At 53.6% G+C, this 18,695-nt stretch overlaps 1 protein-coding gene across 4 annotated transcripts in view; it reads right to left on the bottom strand.

Annotated features, from left to right (window-relative positions):
* TAFA3 (TAFA chemokine like family member 3) overlaps positions 1-18,695 on the bottom strand; it is a 107,304-nt gene that overhangs the window by 72,347 nt on the left and 16,262 nt on the right. For 3 of the 4 annotated variants that reach the window (XM_075121852.1, XM_075121850.1, XM_048826825.2), the window contains exons 2-3: positions 3,448-3,536; positions 2,417-2,532 (exon numbers count right to left, since the gene is read on the bottom strand). In XM_075121852.1, coding sequence (XP_074977953.1) covers positions 2,417-2,532; positions 3,448-3,482 — 151 coding nt within the window. In that variant the 5' untranslated portion in view covers positions 3,483-3,536. Of the gene's footprint in view, positions 1-2,416; positions 2,533-3,346; positions 3,537-18,695 lie in introns of those variants that run through there. The other variant, XM_075121851.1, reaches the window with a different exon arrangement.

The raw sequence follows: 18,695 nt of genomic DNA on the forward strand, positions 1-18,695 counted from the left end.
AAGTGGGACACATCTGTGTCTGCTGGATTCTGATGTGTGTGTAATTAGACAGACCCACCCAAAAATCTGTGCGAACGTAAACTTATGGCTGTGGCAGTGTATTTCCGCCCAGCAACGCAAACACTAGAGAGCAAGGAAGCCATGAGGGCAGCATTTTCACCTAACCCAGCACCAGTCTCCAAGCATTAGTCCTTTGCCATCCCGCTACAGAGCCCCACCATTACATTACTGACTCTCCCATGCAGTCGCTTTGGCCCAGACCCTCAAAAAATTCTGATCAGTCATACACAATACATACTCTTAACATTCGGATACACACAGAGATGATATTGAGGTTCACAGATAGGGGATGGTTCGTAGGTATACTCAGGATATGATGTATAAGGAAATCACAACATGTCAGAGCGAGGTATACTGCCATGTGATTTGAGTTCTACATCAGTCCACGCTCCGTTCATATTTTAAGATTACCTTCACAACCGGAGGGATAACATTTTATATCTTTAATGAAAGCTTAAAGTCTAGAGTGTCTATCTGATGACAAATGTACTTCATGACAATCACTCTGACCTAGATAGAAATGGTTATGACTAACAGTATTCAGCAATCAAAAATTAACACATTAATAGACTTGAAACATAGATGCCTTAGATTTTGCTATAGTCAAGAAGTGAACCAGTTTTCAAATCCAAACATTCAGAGCCAAAAAATGGTTAGACTCACCAAACAATAATTCCGAAAGGGCCCGTTTTAAAATAATTACAACTCAGAGCCCAGTTAACACATTTACTGGCAAACTGCTCAGAAAAGTCGAGTGTCTAAGGCGAAGTGCCGTAAGTTTTCTGAGGCTACACAACCCTATCCACACAAAGAGCTGCAGTCCCTGCTGTACGTGAAAATCCCAACACAGCCTTACCTACGGTGTCTCCTCTATTGGAGAGAACACACACATCCCACTGACCTATTTTTATTGGCTTCTGCAGGGGGCTATGAGGAAGCCCCATGTTACTGCAGTGAGTCCATGAGGCTCTCGATTCACTGAGCCCAACCCTTGTGTTGGGCAGGACATTACTCCCGCTAGCATGGTTTCAGCCAGTCTCTTCCTGAGCCCAGTGACAGGACTTTGTCCTCAGCCCCTGATTATCTAAGATCGTAAGAATGGCCATACTGGGTCAGACCAAAGGTCCATCCAGCCCAGTATCCTGTCTGCCGAGAGTGGCCAATGCCAGGTGCCCCAGAGGAAGTGAACCTAACAGGTAATGATCTAGTGATCTCTCTCCTGCCATCCATCTCCACCCTCTGACAAACAGACACTAGGGACACCATTCCTTACCCATCCTAGCTAATAGCCATTAATGGACTTAACCTCCATGAATTTATCTAGTTCTCTTTTAAACCCCATTATTGTCCTAGCCTTCACAACCTCCTCAGGCAAGGAGTTCCACAGGTTGACTGTGCGCTGAGTGAAGAAGAACTTCCTTTTATTTGTTTTACATCTGCTGCCCATTAATTTCATTTGGTGGCGCCTTGTTCTTATATTATGGGAACAAGTAAATATTTTTTCCTTATTCACTTTCTCCACACCACGCATGATTTTATAGACCTCTATCATATCCCCCCTTAGTCTCCTCTTTTCCAAGCTGAAAAGTCCTAGCCTCTTTAATCTCTCCTCATATGGGACCCGTTCCAAACCCCTAATCATTTTAGTTGCCCTTCTCTGAACCTTTTCTAATGCCAGCATATCTTTTTTGAGATGAGGAGACCACATCTGTACGCAGTATTCAAGATGTGGGCATACCATGGATTTATATGAGGGCAATAAGATATTCTCCGTCTTATTCTCTACCCCTTTTTTAATGATTCCTAACATCCCGTTTGCTTTTTTGACTGCCGCTGCACACTGCGTGGACTTCTTCACAGAACTACCCACGATGACACCAAGATCTTTCTCCTGATTAGTTGTAGCTAAATTAGCCCCCATCATATTGTACGTATAGTTGGGGTTATTTTTTCCAATGTGCGTTATTTTACATTTATCCACATGAAATTTCATTTGCCATTTTGTTGCCCAATCACTTAGTTCTGTGAGATCTTTTTGAAGTTCTTCACAGTCTGCTTTGGTCTTAACTATCTTGAGCAGTTCAGTATCATCTGCAAACTTTGCAACTCTATTGCATCCTGGCTGAGCACTACCAAGGTGCTGCAGTGCAGTTGACGGGGTCTGGTGGCAAGCTGGGTTAATAAAGCAATGGCAACTTCATAGCCAAGAATGAAGCCAGTAAGACTGTAAATAATCACTTTGTCCCATCCCCAAACCACTCATTGGAACCCCCCCATTCAAGACACTCAGATGCTGTAGACTTGGGTTAGCATGCAGGGGTGTTATGAATGAAATAAGATATACAACTCGCCCTACCTGAATGGCTTCTGTGATGTGATGAGGCCAGTGTCAATCTTCCCCATAGCGTGATAAGGCAGAGAGTGAGCACCAATACCCATTTGCTCAAACTTTGTATGTCTCTTTCACTCATTCTACCAAAAACAAAAAGAAAGAGAGAGATGCAAAAAGAGAGAACTCCAGCAATGTGCAGCAGGCCAGGGGACGGGACTGAGGAGGGAGGTGGGTTAGAGGCAGCAGCATGCTGCTAGAACGAAATCTCGGCGAGGTGGCACTTGCTGTCCCAGAACGCAGCGGAGACACACAGGATTAAAGACGGAATTGCTGCAGAAGACCAAGCCCTGCCCACGCTTTGTTCACAGAGCGCACACACACAATGCACACAGAGCTTGGGAGGTATCATTATTCCCCTTTCACTAAACCCTCTCATCCACTTGGGTGCCTTCCACCAGCAACGCAGCCTCTGCCCTTCTACCCTGGGAGCTGCCCTTGCTAGGGACAGAGATGGGAGTCCTAGAACTGCTCACTTGGGAGAGATGCCTGAATCTGACCACATGCTTCTTTTTCACTCCTGCACAGTGAGACAAGGGGCTCATTCTCCTGTTCAAGGGGGGATGCCTCTTCTCGGGCCTTCCCAGCTGCCGCATTACCTCGGTCTCTCTTCTCTCTTTAAAGGCAGCAGCAGCATGGAGGCGGTGAGAGGGAACCTACCTTCTGGGGTGGTGTTTAAAAGGACAGATTCTGCTTCTCGTTATACCGGCCTAAACCCCCCCGCCCCCCGACTCCAGCGGAGCTACTCTGGATTTACACCTGGGCAACTGGCACCACATTTGGCCCAAAGTATTTTCATGCTTAGAAAACAGAGGGCAAAAACGCACCTTGTCATTTCAGGTGAACACCCCTGGAGGGAACCCACCCACCCACCAGCATGCGCCATTCAGAACTCACCCTTGTCGCAGAGATCTGTTCAGATTTCTGAAAGCAATATTGTCTGTTCAAGCAAGAAGAGGCCGTGCCATTGACCCAGTCGCATTGGCAGAGATATTTACCTCTTACTGGGGTTTCGCAGCCACTGCCTCTGCATTCGCCAGTCTCCGACAGATCTGCTCCTTACAGAAAAGGGCGAACATCAGGGCATCTGAAAGCAGAGAGAGAAACAGCCACTTGAATAATGACATTGTCTATGAGCGCTCCACCTGAGCAAATCAGAAAGGATCACAGCTCCTTGGGAGCAAGCTGACTTGGAATGACCCACAGCTGCAATTATCCAGGCATCGCAATCAGCTTGTCTCCTCTGTGCCACCAGGAGGGCCCAGCATTCCCACCCTGTGGCTCTGAAAATACAGGTTTCCTACTCAGCACGGCAATGGAGCAGGGCCCCTAGGTCACGCGGGGGGAGGAGACAGTATGTGCCTGCGCAGAGCACTCATCGTCCATTAGTAGGAGGCCATGCACACACCCACTCACACCCTGCACACCCACATCCTCTCTCACACCCACATCTCTCTGGTTCTGACCAGAAATCCCACGCTGCACCTGAGAAACCTTTCCCGATGAAAGCTTCATTGAAGCTGATACGTTTACGCAAAAAGTTTTGCTTTCAACAAATTGACATTTTTCCAACCAAAAAAAAGTGTCATTGAAAAATTCCTGACCAGCTGTTCTCATGACATAATACACTGAACAAATTTCAGCCAAAGACCAAACCAGCCACCCAATCGAGAAACCAATCCTTTAAATGATTCAAGGAAACGCTTAAAAATCCCTTAAATACTCCAGTGGTCCTAATTCTGAGCTTATTTGTCCCAGTTTTAAACTCCGTTGATTTCAGCGGCGCTATTCTTGATTTCACTGGTGTCACTGTTATCAGAACCAGACCCAATATACACCCACGCTACGCACGTAGCGCAGACATGCTGAACAGATTCAGAGTATAAGTAAAATGAGAGAGTAAACTAACAGTGAGATATTTTCACAGCATCTGCCTCCACTGGACAGGGGCTGACCCCAACATTATCATTATGGGAGCACTGTGGATCAGAGCCACGCTGCACGAGACACTGTACATACACCGATTGGTAGACAGCTGCTGCTTTGAAGAGTTTGCATTCTAGGTAGAAAAGAGAGACAAATGCTTGCAGAAGGGGCCATCATTCTCCCTGTTTTACATATGGGGAAACTGAGGCACAATGCAATGACATGACTTGCCCAAGGTTACATAAGCAGACTGTGGAAGAGCTGGGAACCGACCTCTGACCTGCTGAGTCCCAGTCCAGCATCTCAACCACATGACCGACTTTCCTTAGGAACAGCTGCAGCATTTGGTTTGTAAGACTGCCACAAATAATACATGATCCATACATACAGACTTACATTGGTTCCCCCAACGGTAAGACATAGCACTTACTTACCACCTGCCCTGATTACACAGTGAAACGAGGGACACAGGAAAACCGCACTGTGCTGGCAGAGACAAAACTTTTATGGGCAGGTCTCCTGGGAATCTCAGCAGTGGCCTGGCAACACGAGGCACCTGCAGAGGGCAGACACTGCACCTGGACATCGCTGCCCAACCACAGCCAGAACTCCGTCACAGGACCACGCGGGTTTGGAAGAGACCTCCGGAGCCGGCTCTCCGCTCAGCAGCTGCGCTCCAGCCCTGCCTCTCCTCAGCCCGCTGGGGACACCCTGTTGTGCTCCTCCGGCACCCAGCCCAGGCGAGAGCTGTGCCTGCCCTAGGGCAACGACTTGAGAGGAGATAAATGCAGCTGCTTTGCTCCGAACTGTGTGTCAAAAACAGAGGGACCAAGCAAGGGCCACAGCCCGCTGGGGGACCCCGGCCACCTCCCAGGCAGGTGGGGGTTTCCCTGAGCATGACTCGGCTCCTCCATCAGTCAGCATGCCCTGGAGCAGCCCTGGCCCCCTCTAGCGAATCTGGGGCTGGTGACAGACTGACGCCTCTGGAGAGCCAGTCCTCTAGCGGGCCGAAGAACAGCTACCTCTCAGGCGGCAGCAGGGCCGCCTTCCCCCGCACCCGGCTCCCTGCCCTGGAGAAACCAGCTCGACAGGGAAGTGGGGAGCTCAGTCTCAGCCCTGGCACCGCAGCTGAGGCCTCCAATGGGGGTAATTAGCGCTCACAGGGAGGAGAGGGGGTGGCTGTGTGATGCTGACACCTGTCGCTAGGGACTACTGTAATCATTTCTACGTTGGGAGAAGCACCAACGGAGGTCAGGGCCCGGCTCTATGCAGAAATCTAGGGAGAGGCATCCCTTGCCCCACGGGTCCTGACAAGACAGACAAGGGATCCAGGGACTGGCCCACGGTCACCGGTGCAGCCTGTGAGCAGCAGGAACTGAGCACACAGCTCCTGCGTGCCACTCCAGAGGCCCCCAGGTAATTCGGGGCTGATTTTTCAAACAATTTCAAGGTTGTAGAATCTGGATTTTGGGGGGTCTTTTTAATGTTTGTGCAGGAAAAAATATCACAGCATGCACCCAGGGACTGATCCAGCCCTCAGCCCTGTGGTACCTGAGCACCCTCCCGGGACTAGCTGAGAGCCGGCAATAACAACCCCTAAGGCCTACTGAAAGGCCCAGGTCACTGACAGCAGCCCTCACACACAGATGACCAGAACCCGAGTCCCCTGCTCCTAGCTCAGGGCCCTAGTTAGGGGGACGCCCTGTCTCCCAGCCCCTAGCTCCACAGCAACGGTGCTACAGCCCGCCCCAATGTGCAGCACATGAAGGGGAAGTGTGCAAACATCGATGCACCCACTGCATGGAGCCTTCCGCACGCTGCAGGCTGTGCCCACAGAGCGGGGCAGGATGCACTGGCAGGTGCAGAGCAGTCATGTCACCTCCGTTCCTTGCGTGAAATTAAAAAAATAAATCAACATTTTACTTTCTGCCGCTTTAAATAGATCCCTCTTAATATTTATGGCCGTGGGGTGGGGATGGCTCAGAGCGCCGGAGCGAGGAGAAAGCAGCAATCAAGGTAACAGCCTCGATAGCAGAAAGTCCATTCTGCATCTGAAAGGTAAAATGACAACTTCATGGCCCTGTTTATTGCCTGCTGGGACCTGACAGGGTCCAGGGCAAATAACCACGTCCCCTGTAAAGCTTCGGTGCCAAGCCAGGATTTATTACAGACAAGCTGGAGTCAGTAAATACTATCTGTGCTGATGCAGATGCTCATGAGCAGCTCTGGCTGACCTGACGCAGGGCCAGGCAGCAACCTGCCTCCATCAGAAGAGGCTGACGTGTCCCAGGGCAGCCAGCAACCAGCCCCTTCAGAACAGGCTGATGTGTCCCAGGGCCAGCAGGGAGCTGTGTGCACCGAGTGAGAGGCAGTCCCTGCCCCAAGAAGCTTACATCTAAATAGACAAGACAGGCACAGATGGGAAAAGACTTGCCCAAAGTCACCAGCAGAGCTGGGAAGAAAACTCAGGTCTCCTAAGCTCCAGTCCCGTGTCCTAAACGCGAGACCAGCTACTACCTCTCTCCTGACAGCTAGGCAGGAGCCAGCTGCATAGAAGGAGAACAGTGCCAGCTGTAGGGGCACAAGGCTGGAGGCTTTTAAAGCCAGACTGAGCAATTCATTGGAAAGCAGCAATACTCTGTAAGGAACATGCTTTTACCAGATGAATTAAATGGCCCTAAAAGACCTTTCCCACTCGCATTTCTACGATTGACAATCACTAAGCTGGGCCCAGTCTCTCCTTATCCAGACAGGACCTGCCCTTCTACACCCAGCTCTCCGCTGCTTGCCCCATGTGCCAGCCACGTTTGCTCTGGCAGGACCCTGTGATAGGACAGCGGGGCTTTGTTAAAACCCCACCACCCCATCGCAGGGAAGCTGGAATAATGCCTGCCTGTGACAGAGTCACTCTCGTTCCATCAACCCCAGCCAGAGATGGCTCATCCCTTTGTCCCAGTACAATACGCCTGAAGGGGAAGTCAGAGGCCTTCGGAATAGACTGGATTGCACCCTGTGCCAGGCATCTGCAGAAAATGTAGGGGGGGGAGCACTGAGATGGAGGAGGGGAGAGACCATCCTAGGAATCTACCGATAGGTCCCCTCTTCCCCAGCCTCGATGTTAAATTGCACACCTGGCCAGTTCACACATCCAGGTATTGTTCAGGAGCAAAGTCTCAAAATTTCCAGCAGAGGCACATGGTTGCCAGCTGGTGGGATTTACCCACCGCTTGCCCTCCTGTCTCCAAACACGTGTGCCCCTGGTTCGCGGGGCATCGCCGCCTCAGGGGGGAAGTTCTTATGGAGCCCCTGCGCTCGGCACTGAAAATACAGGAGCAGGAGAGTGCCAGGGAGCTGAGCCTCTCTCCAGGAAAGAACATCCACCTCCTCACTTTAACCGTGCTGTCTGCAGGCCATACGCAGGGACCAACCACCACTGACCCATGGCACGCCATCCTAATCAGCTTGAAATTAATGTCGGTTGCTAAGGAATGTCTGCTCCTTCCCCACTTTACAGAGAAGCATGGTCACAAGACCAAGTGGCTGTAATCCCACACAGATGCACGAAGCAAATCACCACGATGAGCCAGCGGACAGGCAAGGAAATCTGTTGCTGCTGCAGCTCCTGGCTGCTGAGGACCCCGGGAAATGACACCGACTCCAGAGGAAGGAATTTACGAGCCATGCTTGGCCGACTCTACTCTGGGCTGCTGGCTGCCTGCCCGTGTGGAATCCTGCCTGGCGGTGCCTTGTCAAGCCCCTTCCTGTCTTTGCTGCCATTTCATTACCTCACACATTTGTACTGGCCCTCAGCACCGCACCTCTGTGATTGCAAAGGGGAATCGCACGGCCTAGGGACTGGAGCAGGGGCTAGGGGTCAGGATTCCTGGGCACTATCCCTGGCTCTGCCACTGAGTTGGACAAGTCACCTAAGTGCTCTGTGCCTCAGTTTCCCCAGCTGTAAGATGAGGTGGTAGTTTGTGAGGCTCAGCTGGCTAGTGCCAATAGAGTTTTTTCCCTACTGGAGCACCAAATGCTGGCATGATGTCCCATGAGCATGAAGCAGCGTGGCACCATCCCCGTATGGCACGGCGGGTCTGCCTGGCAGTGTAAGTGATCCTGTGAACGCTAACCCCTCCAGGAGTGCAGTGACAGGGAGGGAGCGTGCTGCCCTGGCGCCATCGCCCCATTGCTTTGGGAAGTCGATCTAAAGGGTAACCCTTCTTCCTCCCCTCCTCCCCAGATTCCAAGCCCCGGGATATTTCTTCCCTTCTATCATGGGTCCCCCTCCCCACCCTCCGCTCGGAGATCGTTCGCTGACACCGTAGGACCTCAGCCAGCTGCAACACACTGGCACTGCCAAGCAAGGGCCATGCTCCCAGGGTCCAAACAGCAGGGTACACTGTGCCCATGGGCAGGCTGCAGGGTACAGAATGGCAGGTGGCCCCTCCAGCACCATGCGGGGAACGTGCCAGGGATGGATCCAAGCCGGCAGAGCAGTGGGCAGCTGTCCTTGTTCAGGCAGCTCTGTGCCTGGCCTGGCTGCTCCATTCTCCCCCGTTTTATTCCCCCCCGTCTCCGGTTGCAGATGCGATTCCTAGCAGCAGCTGGTTCTCTGATGCCACATGCCCATCCCACCAGGCTGGCTGGCACTGGCTGGGTTTTTCGTAACCCAGGACATAGCTGTCCTGGAGCTGAGCACGCATTGCACATGACGCACATCCTCACAGCGCTCCCTGAACAGCAATGAGGGAAGGTGTTGGCTGGCGCCATGCAGCAGGGGCAGCATCTTGGAGCCAGTGCTCAATCTGCTGTCACTGTCAACACCTGCCTCCCTCCTTTTCACTGGAGTGCCCTTGGAAGCGGCACTGGGAGTCAATATGCCTGAGTTCTGTGACCAGCTCTGCCACTGAGTCTCTTAAGTGCTCCGTGCCTCTGTTTCCCTGTTGTAAAATGAAGGGGGGGGCTGCTGAGGCTCAGATGGTTAGTATCTACAGACTGCCTGGCCTGCCAAATGCCCACGTCCCCGCACACAGCAACAAGTATTGCCACTCTCACCTCAACCTAATGCAGGCGCGCTCGCCGGCGTTTCACGGGGCAGATGGTGGGCGCTGAGGTAGAATAACTGAGCAGGCCGAGCTCGCTTTATGGCCATCTGAACTGGGGAACTGTGCCAAGGACCAGGTGCTGTGGCTTCAGAGATTAATGAGGCTGGTGATCAATTGTCTCCTCTCCCTGCCCCTCTCAGTGCCACCCCATGGGCTCTCCCTCTAGGTCTGACCTGGCCCCCCAGGCTGTACTATCTGAGCACCTCACAATCTTCAGGGCATTTATCCTCCTGGGAGGCAGGGCAGGGCTGCTATCCCCACTGGGCAGAGAGCAGCTAAGTCACTGCCCCAAGGTCACACGGGGGAGGGGGCTACGGCTGAAGCAGGAACTGAACCCATGACCCTTCAGGCCCCTATGCAACAAACCTGCCTCCCTGCTCTGAGCCACTCTGCTGGCGGACAGCCCAGCACAGCCATCCCACGCCACCTGAGCACCCCGGACCAGGCACCACGGAGGCAGAAGTTACCCAGTGTCCATTTTCTTGCCCCACAATAAAACGGGCCAGTGGGTTAGCTGCGAAGTGTGGCTAGCAGAGGCTAGAACTGCCTTGGAACGGGACTGTCCCTGCATGGTGTGGCGTCACACACAGGAGAAAGAAAGTAAAACCCAGCCCGTCCTGGGGCCCCACAGCGGGCTACTGGGCTGCAGTTCTGCCCTTGCCTGGCTCTCCAGGCACAAACAGAGCCGCTCGCCTTTCCCTTTATTTCCGGCAATCTCCACTCCTCCACCCCCCTTGTTCTGGCTCAACTTCAACAGGACCCTGCGGGGCACTTTGGAGGACAGCATCTGGCCCCTAGCTTGTAAGCCCCATAGCAAGGGGCCTTGCCTTCTTCACTGTCTGTATAGCACCCTGCCCTGCGACGGCACGTACCGAGACAACAAAAGCGAATACATTAATTACAGGAGCCAGCAGTGAGGAGAGGGAAACTGAGGCAGGGCATTCAAGGGACATGCCCAAGGTCACACAGCGAGCCAGCATTAGCAGTCAGGAGTTCTCACTGCCACTCGCCTGCTCTAACCAGCTTCGCAGGAAGCGGCACGTCACACACAGCTGAGAAAGAGACAATGCCACCTCCCGCCATCCCCGTCTCTGCATGCGTTATCCTTCTGGACTGCCTGCGGGGAGAAATGACCGTTTGCACGTCTCTCGCCGGCTGGCGCCGACAATACAAACATGAGCTCATCGGACGGATTACCATAGCACACAACACTGAACTGCTCAGAAGGGCTGGGCATTGCACACTGACAGCAGCTGCTTCCACTCAGCGTCACAGCCAGCTTCTCTCCCCCACAAAGATTTTATTTACTTCTCGCCGGTGAAAGATGGTCCGACTGCAAGACAGAACCCGTCAAACATTTATGGTGCTAATTCAGCAAGGGGGAGGGGGGGGGGCTGCCCGTGCACTCTCTACTCATATGAGGGAAAATCCTGGGGAACGTCTCAGGCCTGACACAAACATTCCCGGAGCTCCTCTCTCGCGCGCTTTTCTATGTCATGGTGAAAGAAAAGAAATGGTCTCCAAACCCAAATGTGACAAAACGCTGCCACTCAGTCCCTTGGGGATCCTTCCTATTGGGAAAGGGAGAGCAACTTCCTACCCAGGGTGCAGTTAATCTATCCATGTGTAATGGGGCTCCAGCCCTGCGAGTGAAACACCCTTTGGAGGGCCAGGATGGAAGCTCGGTTGCTGCAATGTGCAGATCCCAATGGGTATTATTAAGAGTATTACCGGAGCTCTTCGAGGCTCCAGCTGAGACTGGGGACTCCTTGCGTGGGACGCTGCCCAAAACGACAGTCCATGCCCTGGTGAGTTTACAGTCTAATCACACCAGACATACAAAGGGAGGGAAGACAGGAAGGAATATTAGCCCCATTTTACAAGTGGGAAACTGAGGCATCAAAACAAGGGGGCAGGTTTTCACAGGAGCTCAGCACAGCGGGTGCCAACCAGGAAAATCTGGCCGTGTCACAAGGGGGGCTCTTTGGACAATCTGGCCTCATGCAACTTGCCCAGGGTCACACAGGGAATGTGGGGCAGAGCTGGGACCTGATCACAGATCTCCTGAATCCCAGCCCAGCACCCTAAATGCAGACTCATCCCTCCTTTCTGGAATCCTGGTGAGGATGAAACCTACAGCTAGGGGGCCAGACCCAGGGCTGGCCCCACATACAGTCATGCTGTGAAAAAATTGTCTCCGCAGGAAGAGGATATTCCTCTGTTGAGTGAAAATCCATCAATACCTAGAACCCGCACAGCAAACGCAAGGTGAACGCAGAGCAGGTCCAGAATTCACATAGCGCATTTCCAGCGGGCCTCGGGTAACGGGCAGAGATGAAGCAGAGCAGTGTACCTGTGCGACACTGATCACAGGACTGCAGCCCTGTCCCTCGGCTACCCACGCAGCCCAGCCTCGCTGCCTACCCAGCCCCATGCCACACTGCTGCCCACCATTCTTGGAGTGAAATACTCCGTTGTCTTGGCCAGGTCTCCGGTCACTTGTGCTCCTGAGAACAGCACCAGAAGGGGCCCATTAGATTACCTACTCCGAGGCCCTGCATTATAATCTCTCTCTGCCAAGGGCCTTCTCCAGGAGGGGCTTTTCTAGCCAGGATGCGGAAATGCCAATCACCAAACACCTCCCTGTGGATACAAAGCAGGAGGCAGCAGCAGAGGGCTGGAGGTATCAGAGGGAGCAGACACAACCCCCACCCCGATCATTAGCAAGTTTGTACTGACTGTCCCGAGCACAGAACCCAGCCATGTGGCTGTTCATTACGGAGACTCCCAGTTCCGAGATCACGGTCTCCCTCCTCTGCCTCGTGTACCCGAGGAGAAGACACCTGCAGAGCTCCTGAATTTAGCAGGTTTCTAAACGGATTTGGCATTTCTACTGCTAATAGGAATATTCACTGTTATGCTAAATAGGACAAAACCGTAGCTGGAATGGGCCTCGTATTGCATTGTTATCCATTAGAGTTCAATCAACTTCAGAGGTAGCTGGGACCAGTCACCATTGGAGACAGGATAACGGGCTAGAGGGGCCTCTGCTCTATTGCAGGAAAACACATCATGTGTCTCTACATCTCGTTAGAGAATACCCGCCCCGCCCATGAAGGTGGAACATACCGGAGCTAGGGTGAGCTAGCTAGCACGGGTAAGCGATAGCTGTGTAGACGGGTGGCACAGCTTCCAGCACGGGTTAGTTCCCGGAGTATGTACCCAGGGGCTGAGCGGCCTTGCACTCATGCGGCTAGCCCAGGCAGCCACATATTCACGGCTATTGTTCCCCATGCTAGCCCAATCAAAGCTAGCATGGGCGTGCCTGACCACGAAAATGGAAATGTTTTGTCAGAATCAGTATTTTCCCAGAGAAAATTTGGATTTTGACAAACCCGTGTTTTCAGATGAGAAATTTTTTCAGGCAAAATATTTCACCCAGCTCTAATGATAACCCTTGGGGACAGTGAGCCCTGCCATTTACACCCCATAACAATGAAGTATAGCCCAGTGGATAGTGCACTGGACTGGGAGTCAGGAGACCTGTTTACTTCCAGCTCCACCACTGCCTTGGGGGTTATCTTGGGCAAATCTCTTCCCCTCTCACCTTTAGACTGTGAGTTCTCTGAGCCAGGGGCTGCCTCTTACCAGGTATACTTATGGCACCTAGCACAAAGGGGCTCAGTTGCAGTGGGGGCCTTCAGGGGCGACCATAATACAATTAATAACATAATTTACATGGCAAGACAGGCCAGGACTGAACCCCTTCTTGTCCAAAAGCACAGAAACTTGAGTGCCTGTCTGAGTCTCTGCCCTTCCCAAGAGCCCTGCGCAGTTCCCCTGGTTATTACGCTTCCTGCAACACACAGCGATTCATATGCAGCACCCTCTGTTCAATAAATGATTCAGCCGGAGCTCAAAGCTGCTCTCAGTAATGCGAGGCAGGGACTGTAACGTACACCTCAAAACACTCCCCACCATCACTGGTGAGCCAGCCACTGATTATTTCATTACAGCGCTGTGCACACAGGCAGAGTAAATATTTATGAGTGAGGCCGAAGCTGCCAGAGGAAAGGGTGAAATGAAAGACGTCTGGACGTCGTGCACAGGGAATAATTCATGGGGTGGAAAGTGAACTCAACTGGGCCGGAGAAACAACAGGGTTAAATGATAAATAAGCAGTGGGAATTTCACAGGCATTTGCACATGGGGAGGCTCCAGTGGGACCTGGCAGCAGGGGTCAGGGATGCAACAAGCTGTGTGGTCTATAAACTCAGGCTGAGCACAAATTATAGATCTGGAGGCCTAAAGGACAGTTATGATCACCTCTTCTGTTAGCACCTCCTGGCTCCCAAGTAGGAAAGATGAGCCAGCCCAGGACAGCGGGGTGTAACCCAAGACAAACTGGGACAGCAAGGCATGACACAGGATAGCTTCTCTTGGCAGAACTCAGGACATGGGGTTGTTAGCGAGGAGGGTCGTTAACCACACGAGCCATTTCCCAAGGGATGCAGCAGGTTGCAGTTTTTAAATCAAGACCAGATTCTCTGTCTAGCTCAGACACTCAGAGCTCTGTCTAGCTCTGTCTAGCTCACTCAGAAGCTACTGGACGCCCCGAAGAGATTATTGTGCAGAATCATCTGGTGCAGGTTAGGAAGGAGGTCAGATCAGATAACCAGAATGGTCTCTTCTGGCCTTAAGTCTACAAGACTAAGCCAGCCTGGAATGGCCCAGGGTGACATGGGAGAATGGCACTGCACAGGACGGGACAGCACAGAATGGCAGGGCATGGCCCAGGTGGAATGGAACGGCACGGGACAGCATGGCATGGCATCGCTAGTGTGCAACAAATCCCTGGGGGAGGAGGTTAGACCTGTCACTCCTGTTACAATAACAGACTCAACCCCCGCCTTCTTTAAGCTTCCTTTGAAGAGTGCTCTCCAGGCGCTTGTACTAATGGGATTACCCTGCTTCCTGTATCTATGCCTGGCAGTCACCCCCGGCTAATGAGTGGCACTTGGACCACAGATGAGAATTTAGGAGACCGGCCTTCTGAGCACTGAGTATTCTGAGCTGGTGGAGGGGGCTGTGGGGGGCAATGGGGAAGGGGCTAGTTTCTTTCCTTTCCTTCTGCTTGACTCACACATCGAGGCTCTGCCCCTCTCAGCACCCGACTGGATGGGATGCCGGTGGGTTAACTTGCCAGGAGAGCAGCATTCCTCTGCTTTCCCAGGTCCAGCACCCCATCCTCCCACACACAGATCTCAGGGAGCTCTATTCACAGCACACCTCTCACCATTCCCACGTGCACTGGACGGACACTGAATATTAACTAACTGCCCTGGTACAGAGCCTGCAGGGTATCAGCGGGCAGCTACTAGACACACAGCTATTAACAGGCCCCAATAAGTGCCATCTGTGAGAGGGTGGGAGACACCCGCTAACTCAAAAGAGAGGAGCCGCTGCAACAGTCTCCCTCCCAGCCTTGGCCAGGGTCCTCAGCCTGCCACTGGCCACGGGGAACTGGACTGAGGACGTGCCCTTCAGGGTCGGTGATGGAACCACAGGAAATGTAGAACCATTTCCTCTATCAAGAGTGAAATTACAGCCAGGGGCAGGGAGTGTTGCACAGACCATGGGAAGCAAAGCCAGCTCTGGTTCCCGTCTGGTAGGGTGCACCAGGCTGGGCTGCCGCTATCCTGCTCAGGGTCTCTGGGCTGTCCTGAGCTGCTCTCTCTGAAGACGGCACCCGCCCAGTGCAGCGGGGGAGGATCCCAGCAGTGCTGTGTGCCTGGATCCACACCAGCCTGCAGCCTGGAAACCGCTTGGTTCTCCCAGCAAGCAGCAGCTTCTCCGCTCCTGAAATGCACCTGGCTGGAGCCTTCCCTCTGGACTGCTTCCAAGAGGCAAGTGCCAACAGGTCAGGCATCAGAGAGGAGAGAAACGTGCTGGCTGCTGGAAACGAGAGCCGCAGCCACCAACACAGAACGAAGCAAGGGGACACAGGCCCCTAGAGACCTGGGCCAGACGCAGTGGGTGATCCCAGAGATGGCTCCAGCGTCCCCACCTGAAACAGGGGCTAACAGCACGCCCCTGCCCCTGCGTGGGGCTGAGGCACCGTCAGCATTCGCAGAGCCCTTCGCCCCGGCTCAGCGGCCGAGTGGGCGGAAGCTGCGACCACGTCAGACCGCGGGCACGTGGCAGCCCGAGGACGCAGGGATGATGGTGCTCGGTGCAGCTTGCCAGAGGAGCTGACATTCCCTTAGACATCTCTTAGCCCTGCTCCACACTGGGGCGGGGGGTCGACAGGAATAACGTAGCTGCAGTCGACGTCCTTAGCCCCACTCACCGCCGGGAGTCGACGGCTGCCGCACCCCCGGCGACTGCCTGCACCGCTCCACGGGAGTCCACGGGAGAGCGCTCAGGGGTCGATTATCGCATCTAGACTAGACGCAATAAATCGACCCCCGCTGGCTCGATCGCCGCAGGTCGTGTAGACGCCCTTAGTTAAACTGCTCCTACCCAGAGTGACCTCACCAGGATGCGTTTCAGGGGCATCTCTCGTTCTCAGGAGGAAGCTGCACACACAGATAACTGTCCATGCCCCTCTCTTCTCCTTACCCGACAGGACAGGGAGAGGGGCTCACACCCCTCTCTAGACCCCAAGTGATCACCGCTCCAGGTTACCTGGCTTGGAAGACTGCCTTGCTTTCGTGGCTTGCTACTCCGGGGCGTCAGAAAATCTACGGGAGCCAGTTTGTTCCCTTTGTCACCAAGATGCGTCCCACGGCAGGCAGAGCAGCCACCCACAGCAACCTGCCAACCACCCCCACTTTGCCCACACAATTCAGCAAAGCACTCAAAGCCCATGCTTCACTTTCGGTATGTGAATAGCCCTGAGCATCCCATCTGACTCCCTGGCAAGCTCAGGTTCAAACCCAACTGGCTCTAACCTTGCCTTGTATCGGTCTGTGGCAGAGAAATTAAGCTGTGTGCAGTTTATTTCACGGGGAGTCATTTGGCCAGTTCCTTAAGAACAGAAGTTCTGTGTGATCGGGGAGAAGCCAAAGATCCGGCATACCCTCTGTATCAGAATGAGGGCTTGCCCCTGCCTTCTCGCCAAAAGCCCCCACCCTCCCCTTACTCCAGTCCTGCCATTAACTATAGAACTACTGACATCCTCCACCCCAGAAATGGCTGCATTTCAGTGATGGGAGAACTGAATCCTGTGTATCCGGTGTGAAAACTCTTTACTGAGTGAAAGCTGCTGTGGCCGTAGTGGTTACTGCATGGATACAGAGCACCGGTGAGCAGTGCTTGTTACACCCCATTCCCGCCCCCCTACACGGATCTTCCTTGCTATTGCTGATTCTGGGGGACACTGAATCTTCTCCCTCCTCCACAAGGCTCTGTGGGGTTCCTTTGGTTTTATCCCCTACACACTGCCTTAATTAAGGTTTGGATCGGTGAAGCCTTGGGCCACCAAACTCTTTCCTACACAAAACAGGCATCCCAGCCTTGCAGATCACCAGAATGGCTTGAGATCCTGCTGTGGACTATCTCCGCTAAACTGGCAGCGCTCTTAACACGTATCCTAGCAGAAGGTGCTGGACTAGCAGTCAGGGAACCTGGGTTCTCTTTCAACTCTGCCACTGACCGGCTGTGCTATCTTTGGCCAGTCACCTCCCCACTCTGGGCCCTGGTTTCCCCTCTCTCCCGGTGTCTATTTAGAGTGTAAGCTCCCAGGGGAGTCTCTCTCTCTCTCTCTCTCTCTCTCGGGGCATGTACAGAACCTAGCACAACACAGCCTCCCTGAGCCAGTGGGATCCCTGCACTCGGGGCAGGGACTGCATCCTGGGCCGCCAGCGGCTGGTGGGAGGTCCCGCGGGCAGGGAGGAAGAGGGTTTTTTCCCCTAATAACGCCCCCTGAGCCTGTCCTGCGGTAGGCATAGGGACACAGCCGCGCTGGGAGGAATGCTGGAAAGGAGCAGTAGTGAAATGCCCCAGCGTCGAGGCAACAGTTCAGAGGCAATGCACATTTCTGCTCTGTCCCAGGCTGGATCGAATTACCCACAAGAGGGAGAGGAAAGCTCATCCCAGGGAAGCTGCCTCCGCTCCACGTACCCCATTGTGAGGGCTCAGGCTGTCTTCGTGTGGCATCCTGGAGTCAAGCTCCCACCTTGACCAGGAGAGGAGCGGCTCCAAAACCTTCGCCAATCAAAGGCAGCTCTGCCTACCCCGCAGTCTCTGCCAGAGCCCCTGCTCCAAGGGGTAACCACACAGCCCGAGAGGGACAATCTTCACACAGTCTCTGCTCTAGAGGGCCCCTCCCAGGTGTCACAGCTCCTCTCTCCATAAAAGCTGGCATGGGCCAGGCCTCCCTGCTTCAGCTTCTGGCCAAGAGGGTCAGGAAGAATCGCCCTCCCCTCCACACACCACCACGGTCTCTGCATTCTGGGGGTTCCTGTACCTCCCTTTGCAGCAGCTGGTGCTATGACATCAGAGTCTGCGCTCGGGTCAGACCCAGGGTCTGCCTGTCTGGCTGTTCCTGTTATTGGGTATTTCTATTTCAGTATCTCCTAAGGTCCCTGTTGGGGAGCAGAGGACCCTGGACTGGCTGCTGTAGAAGCAAGCAGCACAGCACCTAGGTGCGGATCTCCATTCTCCCCGGGGTGGTTTGCATTTCCCCTGCTCACCGCCGTGTTTGCCAGCTGCATTAGATCCCAGCCAAAGCTGCACAGTTCGATAATGAGCCTGGCTCCGAGATGCACCCCCAGTGCTCTCCTGTCTCTCCCACACTTGTGCCTGCCTCCCGTTCGACCTTCGCTCACTTGTCTCTCCTTTGCCGGGCTTGTGATCTCTGAGTGCAAGTCATCTTCCTCCCAGCGGCTCTTCACATCCTCAGCTTGCAGACGCCCCACACTCCAGCTCTCCAGCCCTGCCACTGCTGCTTGGCTGAGCAACGTGGCGGAGATTCAGTGTGTGGAGCCAGCCCTCAGGATGGCCTCAGGCCTGCTCAGCACAGGGATCCGATTATCCCCACAGGAGCACTGGGCAGGTGCCTGGTCTGTGTCTCTGAGATCGGCTGGAAAAGGTTTGTGAAATCTGTAGGGGGGTTGTCTCTCTCTGGCTGGATTTTTGTACAGCTCCCCCCCACCACCCACTTTATCTCCCTCCCTCAGGCCTAACCTGACTATTTGCATGCTAGAAAAATA

Source organism: Caretta caretta, chromosome 21 (genome assembly GCF_965140235.1).
Source record: "Caretta caretta isolate rCarCar2 chromosome 21, rCarCar1.hap1, whole genome shotgun sequence".
NCBI lineage: Eukaryota > Metazoa > Chordata > Testudines > Cheloniidae > Caretta > Caretta caretta.